This window comes from Sarcophilus harrisii, chromosome X (assembly GCF_902635505.1).
Source record: "Sarcophilus harrisii chromosome X, mSarHar1.11, whole genome shotgun sequence".
NCBI lineage: Eukaryota > Metazoa > Chordata > Mammalia > Dasyuromorphia > Dasyuridae > Sarcophilus > Sarcophilus harrisii.
Genome location: NC_045432.1, coordinates 73,115,164 through 73,128,027, shown reverse-complemented (window position 1 = coordinate 73,128,027; position 12,864 = coordinate 73,115,164). Strand labels below are relative to the sequence as shown.

Below are 12,864 nucleotides of genomic sequence, written 5' to 3'. Positions count from 1 at the left end.
GTTGTTCTAGCGGAGGTATAGAGAGTGGATTGGAGGTGGGTTAGAGTGGAGGCTTTCATCAAGAATCAAGGCAGGTGGGAGGAAGACTGGCAAAATGTGGAGCTACCGGTTTTGCACCCCAAACATTATCGATTCCTCTTTGTGTCTTGCTCATTTTAAGTAGGTGGGTGTCACAACAAGCTCTTCTTTCACTGTGAACAGTTCTGCATTGAATATATTTTTTAATATTCGCACTCTTTTCTCCCCAACACCTTAAAGTTGGGCAAAGAGTTGATTTTTTTTTTGTTTTTAATTAGGAAGCAGTGTAGCAAAGATTCCATGAGAATGAGGAGCTTTGGGCAGCTCTGGTTAGTCTGCTTTGCCTTTTTCCTTCCTCAGTAACTGATAAGAGAGAACACGTCTGGCTTCTTGAATATCAGCCTTATGCCAAACACATAGGAGCCTTGTCTTTTCCCCAAGATAATTGGTCTTTAATTGGACCTGTCAAGCTTGTTCATGCTGTACAAAGGCACCAACTGAATGCGGTTGAAACCAAAGCCAGCCAGGCTTTCTTTTTTAAATTTGTGGCGGAGCATGTTTGCGGTCATGAAACTGAGCTGGTTTTATGTGGGAGTTGCTTGTCAATGAGCTACTGTGAAGAAAGATGCCTGGCATTTGTAAGTGAAGTTCCGAGGACAAGAGATGTCAGTCTTATGGAAACAGAGGAAGTAGATCCTGGGCATCCTTTCCCCAAGGGCTGCCTCCTTAGAGCTTTCGCCCTTTTTTTAGTTCCCAGCTTGACATGTTGACACGATTGCCTCAGATGCTCTCCTGGGTGATTAAAAGAGAGGCTTCATAGTCAGACTGGTAGGGAAGGGCCCCATGGGCCTTCAGATGGGATAGCTGGCCTCCAGATGGGCGGCCGTTTAGATGGTTTCATGCCGTGTCTCTTCTCATTGCACTCTTTGAGAGCACAAGTAACAACAGATTGCCTTCACATGCTGCTGTAAGCAGATCTAATACATAAGGCCCCTTTGAGGAGGATTCGGTCTTTTGTAATAGGCTGGGTAACACTGCTGCAGTTTATTGTGATATTATAGGTGGAGAAACTTACCAGGATTTAAATTGCTTCATTAATTGGAGAAGAGTTTTGTTTACTGTTCTGATACCCATATTGGTTATTTCTTCTTATATTCATGAGACAACATGCAACTGAGTGGTTCGGATAGAGCATTGGACCTTGGAGTCAGGAAAACAGTTTAAATTCTCCCTCTGACATTTATTAGTTTTTTTTTTTAACTCTGAGCAAGTCATTTAATTTTTCTGTGCCTCAGTTTGCTCATCTGAAAAATGGATATAATAAAAGCATCTACCTCCCTGGGCTGTTGTGAGGATCAAATAATGTAGTACTTACAAAGTGCTTTGTACACCTTAAATCACTATGCTAACTGCTAATATTACTATTATTATTGTAGTTGTTTTATCCTTTGCTAAATAAAACAAGTAAACAACATCCTTTTTGCTTTCCAATGGGCACCTCTTCCCCTCATAACCAAAAAGCGTGTAGTTGAGCATAACAAACTAATGCAATGTGACAATGCCCCAAATACTGAAAGTAAGAGAACTCTATCTGTCAGTCTACTGACGGATCATGTCCAGCCCAGTCATGATAACAATTTTTGAATGGAACAAAAATAATGAGCCCCTGGGCTGCTTGAGCTAAGGTATGCAGGCCTTGGAAATTGAGGGCTGGGATGGAAGAGCTTCTCAGATGATCTGTCATTGACATGTTCTCTTCTGGATCTCACTCCCCCCCCCATACACATTTTAATATTTTATTTTTTCTAATTACGTGGAAAGTTAGTTTTCAACATTCATTTTTGCAAAATTTTGAGTTGTTCGTTTTTCTTCCTCCCTCCTCCCCAAGGCAGCAAGCAATATGATTTAGGTTATACATGCACAGTCATTTTAAACATATTTCCATATTAGTCACATCGTGAAAGACTAATCAAAATAAAAGGGGAAAATGACAAAAAAGGAAAATGAAAATATATGCTTTGATCTGTATTCAGACTCCATAATTCTTTCTCTGGCTGTGGATGGTGTTTTCTGTCACAAATCTTTTGAAATTGTCTATATTACTGAGAAGAGCCAAGTCTCTCATAGCTGATAGTCACACAATGTTGCTGTCATTGTGTATGATGTTCTCTTGGTTCTGTTCACTTCACTCAGCATCAGTTCATGTAAGTCTCTCCAGGATTTTCTGAAGGCAGCCTGGTCATTGTTTCATATAGAACACTAACATTTCATTTCATTCATGTAACTTCTGGGTCTCTTTGTGATAGACAGTGATTTATCTGCCTGTCTGTCTTTGACAAGGGCCAGGATCTGAACTAAGATTGGGTCCTGCCCATCAGGACCCGAGGTTTTTAGTCACATGTCCTTTAATTGGTCGATAATTTCTGCCTGTGTATTTTTTCTAGAGGTTGGACTTTTCGGGCATTGAACCAGACGTAAGACCATTCGAAGAAAAGTGTAGCCGCCGTTTTATAGTGAGCTGCCATGACATAACCTTCAATGTCCTGGGCCACGTTGGAGACGGCACCCAGGGATCACCCACAAACGTATGTATGACTCGCCTCTTAGAAACCACAATCTAGCCCTGATGCGGTGGTTTCATTCAGGAAATCCTCCTCCCCTTGACAACAAGGAGAAGTGCTTCTTTGTCCCAGCCTTGGTATATTGATCAACTGACAAACACCCTTCAGTTTGTGTTCATTTAAAAGGTGTTTTGGATACTTATTTGTTGCTTAACGATATCATTCTGAAATAGAGATCACTTTGCATCATCTTCGACTGTTTGACTTAAACAAGAAACGATTTGATTTTCATATTCTTGGTTGGCTCTCAGTGACATATAAAATTATTCCACAAATATATTAACGGTAAGATTCTCTAAATTTGCTTTTGAATGCAGCTTAAACTTGGACAAAGTCTGCCAGTTGTTATTTTATGTCTTTTTCTGGTATGCAAATGAGCCATCTTTCATCTTGAGTTGGGTTGGAGTATGAAAATGAATACAAAGAGCTTCCCAGCTGCAGAAATGATTAAAAGATTTGGGTGGAATTCAGAGTTTTAAAAATGAATTGTCAGTATTAAAAATGCAAATGTTTACTTCAATTCCCAGGTGGAGCCGTTTTTTCTGAATCTTGCCTTGTTTGATGTGAAAAATAATTGCAAGATTTCAGCTGACTTCCATGTGGACCTTAACCCTCCAGCTGTTCAGGAAATGCTACTGGGACCATCAGCACACATGGACAGTGATGGTACTCCAAAGGGATCTTCATCTAAGGAGTATTTTATTCATGGAATTGAGGAATCTCAGTTACGCTATATCAAGCAGGTGTGTGCAGTCTAGCCTTTACAGGGCTTCATGAATTAAAAACAGAAATGCAGTGTAAGCAATTTCAAGGTTTTATAAGACTCTTTGGAGTCTTGCTTTTTAAAGTCTAGGAACCCACGGAAGTGGTGAGAGAGAAACTGAAGTGCTAAAACCGTTAGTGGTCCATTATGGGTGGCACGCAGCCATAGTCATCGGTAGTGTGAGGATAACAGTGTACACTTAGCTGACACACTAAAGCACAAAGCTCCCTAAGCCACCGTTCTGTGGCTCCCAGACAGTAAGAAAAGCAGATCACAAAAACGTCTCTGGACACCCAAAGTATCCTATGTATAGGTCAGCATAACCCAAAATGTGTTCCAGTGTGAAGAGAATACTCTGTGTGTGGCTCGCAACCTACACAAACCTGCTCACAACTTCTTCATCCTGGGGACTTCTTGGCCATGTTTTCCCATAGATCTTCCACAGAGTATCCCTTCAATGAGCTTGGAGAGCTTTTGTCATTGCATGGGTGGTAGCAGAACAGCATGCCAGCCCACCTCCTTTTCTGCTTATTATACATGATGTGGCTCTCATGCACCTACACCTAGGCCCACCCTTTGGGAGTCACCTGCAGATTTGATTCTTGAGAGAAGGTTCACACTCATACATCATCATTGGGAATTACTGAGAATAATGGAAGACAGAGTATCATCATGTGTTAAAATGTGTAAGGATAGCCTGTGAGTGCTCTAAGAGTTTACGAAAGCCAAAGATGAGACTGGTGGTCTGTCTAACGACAGGATTTCCTGCAGGAAGTGGGATGTGAGCTAAGTCTTGAACAGGAAGGTCTGCTAACTGGAGAAGAGGGCAACCTGTCATTGCTTTGCCTGGCCTAGGAGAGATGATAACTTCACCCAAATGGGTGGCTGTTCTCTTCCCAAGAGGGGGGCTTTTTCTCATTTTGCTCCACTGTAGGTTATACCCATTGCCATGATTGATGATAGAGTTCAGAAGAAGCCTGGGTAGAGTCACATTTGGCCATGGGCTTGCCACTGGGACTGCTTCATGTCACTGCTCTTTTGAAATAGCCATCTTAGTAAGAGAGAAAATTGCCTTCAGAAAGAGCCTGACTTGGTACCAGCTGCTGTTCCACAGGCCATCAAAGCATGTTCCTGCAACTAGAGCCTATTTGCCTAAATAGACCAAACTTTTTTAAAAAGTGGGTCTTTGAGTCTTGTGTCTCTCTCCTATTTTGGAAGCAGCCAAGCTTTCTCAGCAGTACAGATGCAGTTTCTCAAGAGTAGCTTCATTTCTTTATTACACAGTGCCATAAAGGGCTTTGGTCCCTCAGCTGTCGTTAGTGCTAATTGAGGAATAGAATTGACTCCAAGTCTTAGGAGGGATGCAGGAAAATGCACCTCCAGCTCTATTTGAGAAGCGTGTTTCTGTGTCTGAGACCCATCCTGCTAACTGAGCAGTTGTGCCCCACATTGCTGATTGTTGATGAAGAGACTAATCAACAAGTGCAAAGGGCAGCCCAGTTTTGTGGAGGTGTTTGGAACTTTGTTCTCAAAGGAACATTGAGAGCTTGGAGAGCTATGAATGGAAGGAACCTGGGGCTCATCTAGCTTTGGGAGCCATGCTTGGTTGAACTTCATTTGGGAGCATGATAGCAAGAGAGCTCTCAACTACTGCAAAGCAATCCTTTTATGTGTCCCTACTTCAATATCATTGATCACAGTGGCTCTTCCAAATCAGTTCATCCCTCTTCAAATCATCTTCTTCCTCCCTTGTAGCTGAGAAACTTGCCTCATAATTTACTGGGAGGAGAATGAGGCCATTTGCCAAGAGCTCCCTCTTCTCTTTATCTCGTGTCACTTACATGCATTCGGCTACTATCTCTTCCTTCACCCCATGTCATATAATGAGGTGATCCTCCTTGCCAAGGCCAAATTTTTTACATGAAGGTGATGCCGTTCTATCCCATCTTAGCCAGCAGGCTGTTCCCTCTGTAACCTTCCCTCTCTGCAATTCACTCTCTTTCTTCATACTGACTACTTCCCTGTTGCCTATAAACATTCCCACTTCTCCCCCTTCCTCAAAAGTTCCTCACCTGATCTACCCCTCCCTGTTCACTAAGGTCCTATATCTCTACTCCTTGCTATGGCTAAGACTACTTGAGAAGGCTGTCATTGCTCCTTTTTCCTCTCATTCTCTCATGAACTCTATAGTCGGGCTTCTGGCCCCATCATTCAAGTGAAACTGCTCTCTCCAAAGTTACCCATGATGTCTTTGCTGCCAAATCCAGTGGCACTCTCTTGAGATTTCTGCAGCCTTTGACAATGTTGGTCACTCTCTCCTCCTCGATAATCTCTTCTCTCTATGTTTTGGGGGTGTCCTTCTTTGTCCTGATTCTCTTCCAACCAATTTACTTACCTTTGCTGGCTCTTCATTCAGGTCATGCTTCCTGATTGGGGGATCACTTCCAGGGCTCTAACCTGAGCCCTTTTCTCCCTATATATTGGGGGTTTTTTTGGTGACTTCCTCAGCTTCCACAGATTGAATCATCATCTCTATGCTGATGATTGTCACATCTACAATTTCAGCTTTAACCTCTCTGCTGATTATCCAGTTTTGCATCTGTGACTGCCTTTTAAACTTCTAGAAATAGATGTCTTGGAGAAGTCTCAAATTCAGCATGGAAGGAAGGGGGAAAGTATTTATATAGTATTTATTGTGTGCCAGGCACTGGGCTAAGAACTTGACAAATATCACTTTGGATCCTCAGAACTCTGTGAGGAAAGTGTTGTTATTATGCCTATTTATTTGAGTAAACTGAGGCAAACAGAGATTAAGCGCTACTTGCTGGTAAGTGTCTGAGACTGGATTTGAATCCTTGACCTTAGGCAGAGCATTCTATCTATGTCCAAAACTGACCTCACTGTCTTTTCCCTCAGATCTTCCCCTCTTCCTAACTTTTTTATTACTGTTGAGAGTGCCATCATTGTCCCAGATATCCAGGCTGGTGACTTCAGCAGCATCTTCAGCATTTTACTCTCTCACCTTACCCCTCTTTGATATATTGCCAGAGCCTAAACATTTTATGTCCACGCCATCTCTGCAGCATGTGCCCTTTCTCCCCTCTAATGCTGTCCCCAACTCTGCTGTAGACCCTCATCACCTTGTGCCTGGACTAATGTAATAACTTGCTAGTTGTTCTGCCTATATCAAGTCTTTCCTTTATGGTCCTTCTTTCACTCCGCTGGCAACGTGATCTTCCTATACAACCCCTCTCCTCGGGATGCTCCAGTATTGCTCTTTCACAGTCAGGATCAAATAGAAAATCCTACATTTGGTGTTCAGAACCCTTCATGGCCTCCCCTCCCGCACCTTTCTAGTCTTCTTACACTTTCCCTGCCTCCCCCATCCCCCTTTATTCTTCGCTATTGTGACACTGGTGTCCTTGCCGTTCCTCGTCTCTTGCCTGCCTCCCGTGCCTAGAAGGCTCTTCCTCCTCACCTCAGCCTCTTGGCATCCAGGCCTTCCTTTAAATTCTAACAAAATTCATACCTTCTGCAGGAAGCTTTTTCCGGGCTCTCTGAATTCTCATGCCTTCTCTCTGTTGATTACTTCCTGTTTCTCCCGTCTGTGTCTTGTTTGCATGTAGTTTCCATGTTGTCTCCTCCATTAGACTGAGTTCCTTGAAGCCAGAGACTGTTTTTTGCCTTTCTTTATGTCTCTAGTTCTTAGGAGTGTGCTTGGCACACAGTAGGCCCTTAATAAATGTTTATTGGTTGACTGCAATGGCTTTTTTTCTCTTTCAGGGAATTTTCTCAGTGACTAATCCCCACGCTGAAATTTATCTTGTTGCCCGAGTGGAGAAGGTGTTACAGGGGAGCATTACACATTGTGTTGAGCCCTACATCAAGACCTCTGATCCAGTTAAGGTATTTGGCAGGCGGAAATGACAGAATTTCAGACTGGGCCGGGGAGGGAAGTTTTATATCTTACTGAGTTTTTTAAACACTATTTTCAGTCAATTCCAAGGGAAAAACTCTTTTCTTTGAGTGTTCTCTTTCTTTTGTTAGCACAGATAAAACACATGGAGCAACTGGAAGGAATCACATGTTCCATTCCATTTCTGTCCTGATCGAAGGCTACCATTACTTTCCATGTTTATGTTGGAAACGAGAGACAGCTTAGGCGTTATAGGTTCTTTACCAAGTACCATTGGTCAGCCACAGATAGCTTGTTCCAGTTACCTCTTAGATCTAGAGAATAGGAAACTCCAGAAGGTACCTTAGACTAGAGCTTCTTGAACTTTTTCCACTTGTGACCCCTTTTCACCCAAGAAATGTTTACGTGACTCTGGGTATAAAGGGTGTGTGTGTGTGTGGGGTATCAAACATTTTCTGATAATAGATCTTAAGTTCATTACCCTCGCACTCAATTATGATACCCCACATGAGGTTGAGAAAGACAGGTTAAGAAGCATTGCCTTAGAGAGCACTCACCCAAGGGAGGCCTGGGAACATCACATAAGTTGCCCGGAGGCAATTGGCCATCTGCTAAGGAGCAGAAGTGGAATTCAGATCTTTGGACTACATTCTAATGCTCTTTCCTTTGCCCTCCTGTTGCCATGAGCCATTTTCCTAGAGATTCTTAGTATCCTAAAGACCTGGAAGCAACTGCACAGCCTGTCCAGTCTGGCCCCCTTATCTCACAGATGAAGAAGCTGATGTGCCTTGCCCAAGGCCATCCAAATTTGAAGTAGCACAGTTCAAACCCAAGTCCTCGGAATCCAAATTCAGTGTTCTTCCCCCATGTTAATTACTTCTTCAAACAGTTTATTAATTGGTAAATGTTGTTGGGATATATGGCTCATTTGTGAAGGAAAAGGCTGGAAAGTATGAAAGATAGCTCCCTTCCCACTGAAATGGGCTAGATTGTCACATTTTCCCTACAGACACGAGGCAGACCAATGCTTCATTGCTCTTGTCCCTCCTTTGTTACCTTGTAGGCATGGTAACTCCTTGATACTTATTGCTGCAGGACTCGTTATCTTGGTAATTGGTCATGGGCCTTTTTTCTTGAGGTCACGTGTATCCTGTGCAGGCCATTCCAGTCAGATTAATTAGCATTTTTCAAAAAGAAACGAGCTTAAGCCAGATGGAAATATGGCTGGGAGCGTCTTTCAGCATCAGATCCTGGTGGATCCTTTTGCTTTTGGTGTATTTTTGAAGGAAATGGAAACAGTGGGTTCCATTTAATGGTTTCACTGGGGTTGATATAGAGAGTGACTTATTCTGAGTCATGTGCCAACTGAAATGAATGGGAAAAGCTAACTCTCTTGTCCCGTCTCTTCCCTTAGACTGCCCAGAAGGTGCATAAGGCAGCCAGGCAGGTGTGCAGCAGGCTCGGACGGTACCGGATGCCCTTTGCTTGGGCCGCCAGGTCTGTACATGTTGCGTTCATGTCCTTTGGGTCTTTATGCTGGGATTTTGTACAATCCAACAAGTATGCATCAAGCATCTGTTATGTGTAAGGTACAACAGGGGGCCTGAGGGATACAAAAATAAAAGTGGGAAGCGCTTGCGTTCTAGGAGTTTACATCCTAGGGAGTGGGGGGTGGGAGCAACAATTGGTTTTGCTTGTTGAGTTGCATTGAGCGCATATGCTCCATATGAGTTTTTTAAACACTGTATACAGTATACAGCAGGACTTTTTTCTTTTATCAATAAACAGGAAATTTGGAGTGTAAGAGCTCTTTTTCCTTTGATTTGTTCTTTACCAAGAACTTGCTAATTCTTTATTTGGGAAATTGTCCCATTTTGACTCAAGGTTGGGTAGAAGGGAAGGGAGTAAGCATTTATATAGTGCCTGCTGTGACAGGCACTGAGTTTCAAATTTCACTGGATCCTCAAAACCACCTTGGGAAGTAGGGGCTGTTATTATTTCCATTTTTTAAGTGATAAAACTGAGGCAGATGGAGGTTAAATGACTAGCCCAAGGTCATACACCTAGAAGTGACTGAGATCACATGAGAACTGTTCTTTCTGACTTGAGTCCTAATCCTGGGTACACTGGGTACCTAACCCTGGTGCATTGATATAGAGAAATCCTTCCACTGATCCAGAATGTCAACTTTTCTGTAATGTGTATTCTTAAAATGGTGCCTGGGGTTCCAAAATGTTAAATTACTTGCCCAGGGTCACACAGGCATTATGTATAGAGGTGATACTTGAACCCATTTATTTCTAACTTGAAGGCCAGCTCTCTGTCATTGGATAGCACATTGCCTTTTTTCATCTTAAGACATTTCAGTGACATCTTTCACTCTTGCATGTTTGAAGACACAGTCCAGCAAGCATTTATTGAGCACCTACTATATGCAGAGTACTGTGTTAAATATATAAAGACAAAATGAAAAACACCTTCTCTTTTGTTTATAATTATTATTTTTTTTGGGGGGGGGAGTGAGGCACTTGGGGTTAAGTGAATTGCCCGGGATCACACATCTGGGAAGTTGTAAGTGCAGCCCTTAGAGCCAGTGCTCTCTATCTACTGTACCATCTAGCTGCCCGAATACTTACCCTTTTCGAAAAGCTTTCATTTTGTAGGGCAGCTATATGGCACAGAGTGAATTCACAGACATGAAAAACTGCTGGGCTTAGAGTAAGAAAAACTGAATTGAATTCCTGTCTCAAACACTGTGACATTAACTTAATCTCTTTTCCCCTCATTTTCCTCCTCTGTAAAATGGAGATAATAATTGTATCTATCTCACAAGGTTGTTGTAACGATCCAATGAGATGATTATGAAGTGTTTAGCAAACTTTTAAAGTGACATGTAAACAATCACTGTTATGATCATTGCTATTTACCAATTGCATACAGCTAGGTTATGTGCAAAATGCTGATTTGAAGAGGAGGAGGAAGAGAGAGAGCATTGACCACCAAGGGGATCAGGATAGGCTTCCCCTAGGATGTGGTTCATAAGCTGACCCTGGAAGGAAGCCAGAGAATAGAAAAAGTCCCCGAGTCAGAAAATGAATGATTTGTAGTCATCGTGCCTTGCCGATGTTATTACCCTCATAGGTATCCGTCTGGATACTGGGAGTATTTTTTAAAAATAGAAACATTCCAGAAACTGTACTCATTTGATCAGCATTCCCAATTAAGGAAGGGGATGCTGGGTACATGGGCCACACGTAGCTCAGGTGATGGGTTTTTGCTTTTTTAAAGACTGACAAATTATGGCCTATGTGCATTTCTTCCTTAGTTTTTTACAGAGTGCGGGACCTAACCCAGCTCCCAGCTTGCTCAATGGTATATAGGCTGTTCAGGGAAGCTAAATGGCATAGTGGATAGAGTGCTGGGCCTGAAATCAGGAAGACTCATTTTCCTAAGTTCCAATCTGATTTCAGACATTGCGTGACCCTGGGTGAGTGACTTCACCCTGTTTGCTTCAGTTTCTTTCTCTGTAAAATGAGCCAGAGAAGGAAATAGCCAGCCACTCCATTGTATTTTCCAAGAAAACGCCAAATGGGGTCATGAAGAGTTGGGTATGACTGAAAAACTTCCAAACAGCAGCGAATAGGTTGTCTGAGCCCCTGATTCATCAGGAGAAAGGACAGAATGTTGTGAATAATTCAGTTAATTCTGGCCAGGCTTACAGCACATATTAGAGGAAAAACTGACTATATGAGCTTTCTTTTTATTTAAAGTCAACTCTTTCATTGGAGGATCTTAGAGTGTAGAGCACATTATTAGTTCATGAAAAGTCTCATTGTTTTCATTTTTCAGATTGAAAAAAAGTAAAACCCAGGGAGGTAGGAGGTAGAGGTTGGCTTAGGTTGGCAACCACAGCCATTGTAGTAGTGCTCAGAAGTGGGAGCCATGTTGTATAGTGCTCTTACAAAAAGTTCCTAACTGCAGATACACGAACTTGACTTCTGATTCCTCCATATTGGATAGGGCAGCAAAACATGTGAAAAACATAAAGGTAAAACCAAATTTTTATTCTCATGGCCCCATTCTCCTCTTTCCCCTGTTCCTTCCCACCACCCCTTATTTGGTCATGGGGCATGCGATTTCCTTTTTGCCATTTATATGTATTCCCTCTTCCTAAGAGTTGCTTTGGTTTTCAGGAGCAGCTGGAATTCTTGCTGAAGGATTGGTTCAAACCCGAGAGAAATGCGATTACACCAATTGGTTGAAAATCAAAGGAAGCTCCTTTAAAGATATTCACAGTAGTTAAGTGCTGACCAAGCCTTTGGAGGTAGCTTGGTAGTACAATGGATAGAGTATTAAGACTTTGAAGGCAAGGAGATCTGAGTTCAAACCCTACCTCTATCACTAACCGAGATCTTGGCCAGGTCACTTAAATCTGTTTGCTTCAGTTTTCTCATCTGTAAAATGTGCATAATAATAATAGCACCTACCTCATAAGGTTGTTTTGGGGGATAAAATAACTTTTAAATTGCTATATAAATGCTAGCTGTTGTTGTCGTATCATCATCATCACCATCACCATCAGCATCCAAAGGCTTTCCCACTGGAAACTTTATATTCCCAGCCGCAGTAGGACTAGAGACAACTGACCAGAGTATTCCCCAGGCACTCAGTATGTAAGGATTCCTTGAAGACTGAATTTAGAGAATTAGTTCTTAATTTCAGTTCACTTACAAGTATTTTAGGATACTGAAAAATCATTTTGTTATTCTTTAAGGCCAGTTTTCAAAGATACTCAAGGCTCTCTGGATCTAGAGGGGAGATTTTCTCCTTTCTATAAACAAGACAGCAGCAAGCTCTCTAGTGAAGATATTCTCAAGTTGCTTTCTGAATACAAGAAGTAAGTTGGTTAGCTTACTAAAATAAATGCTTTTTAATCATATTTAAAAAGAAATTTGAGTAATATTTGGGGAAACATTGGCTATTCTCTCAAGACTGAGAATACTATTGCTGATATGTCTCATATTCACAACTTAAAGATTAACGTATGTTTCCTTTACACTCAGGCCAGAGAAGACCAAGTTACAGATCATACCTGGCCAGTTAAACATTGTAATAGAATGTGTACCACCAGATTTCTCAAGTAAGAACTCTCATGTGTAATACTAAAAATAACTTTTTTGCCTTATGATACAATGTGGTCGCCATATTCTTTTCACTGGGAAATCTAAAACAGTAGTGGCCATTGCAGATTGACCCTTTGGTCTCGGGCAAGTCTATTTGCTTTTTGGCCTAGTCTTCTGTGTAAAATGAAAGACTTGGGCTTGACCTCCAAGGTCCCTGGCACCTCCAATATTTTAGGTTGCAGTACAGTTGAGTTGATTGGATCTTTATTTCATAAGTGAACTCAAAAGGTTGTGTGATAAAATGGTCAGACTGCTCTTGCCCAAAGGAAAGGCTTTCCCTGCTACATTTATTTCATTGTCTCCTCCAGAGAATGGAAAAGGGGAGAGGGTCGGTTCTCCAAAGCTTGTCTTCATTACCGTTTT

General features: G+C 42.0%; 1 protein-coding gene across 4 annotated transcripts in view; it reads left to right on the top strand.

Moving 5' to 3' along the window:
* Nucleotides 1-12,864, top strand: part of DOCK11 (dedicator of cytokinesis 11) — a 177,476-nt gene that overhangs the window by 73,675 nt on the left and 90,937 nt on the right. For all 4 annotated transcript variants that reach the window (XM_031944634.1, XM_031944635.1, XM_031944633.1 and 1 more), the window contains exons 11-16: nucleotides 2,463-2,603; nucleotides 3,167-3,382; nucleotides 7,186-7,308; nucleotides 8,733-8,815; nucleotides 12,093-12,215; nucleotides 12,382-12,458. In XM_031944634.1, coding sequence (XP_031800494.1) covers nucleotides 2,463-2,603; nucleotides 3,167-3,382; nucleotides 7,186-7,308; nucleotides 8,733-8,815; nucleotides 12,093-12,215; nucleotides 12,382-12,458 — 763 coding nt within the window. The remainder of the gene's footprint in view (nucleotides 1-2,462; nucleotides 2,604-3,166; nucleotides 3,383-7,185; nucleotides 7,309-8,732; nucleotides 8,816-12,092; nucleotides 12,216-12,381; nucleotides 12,459-12,864) is intronic.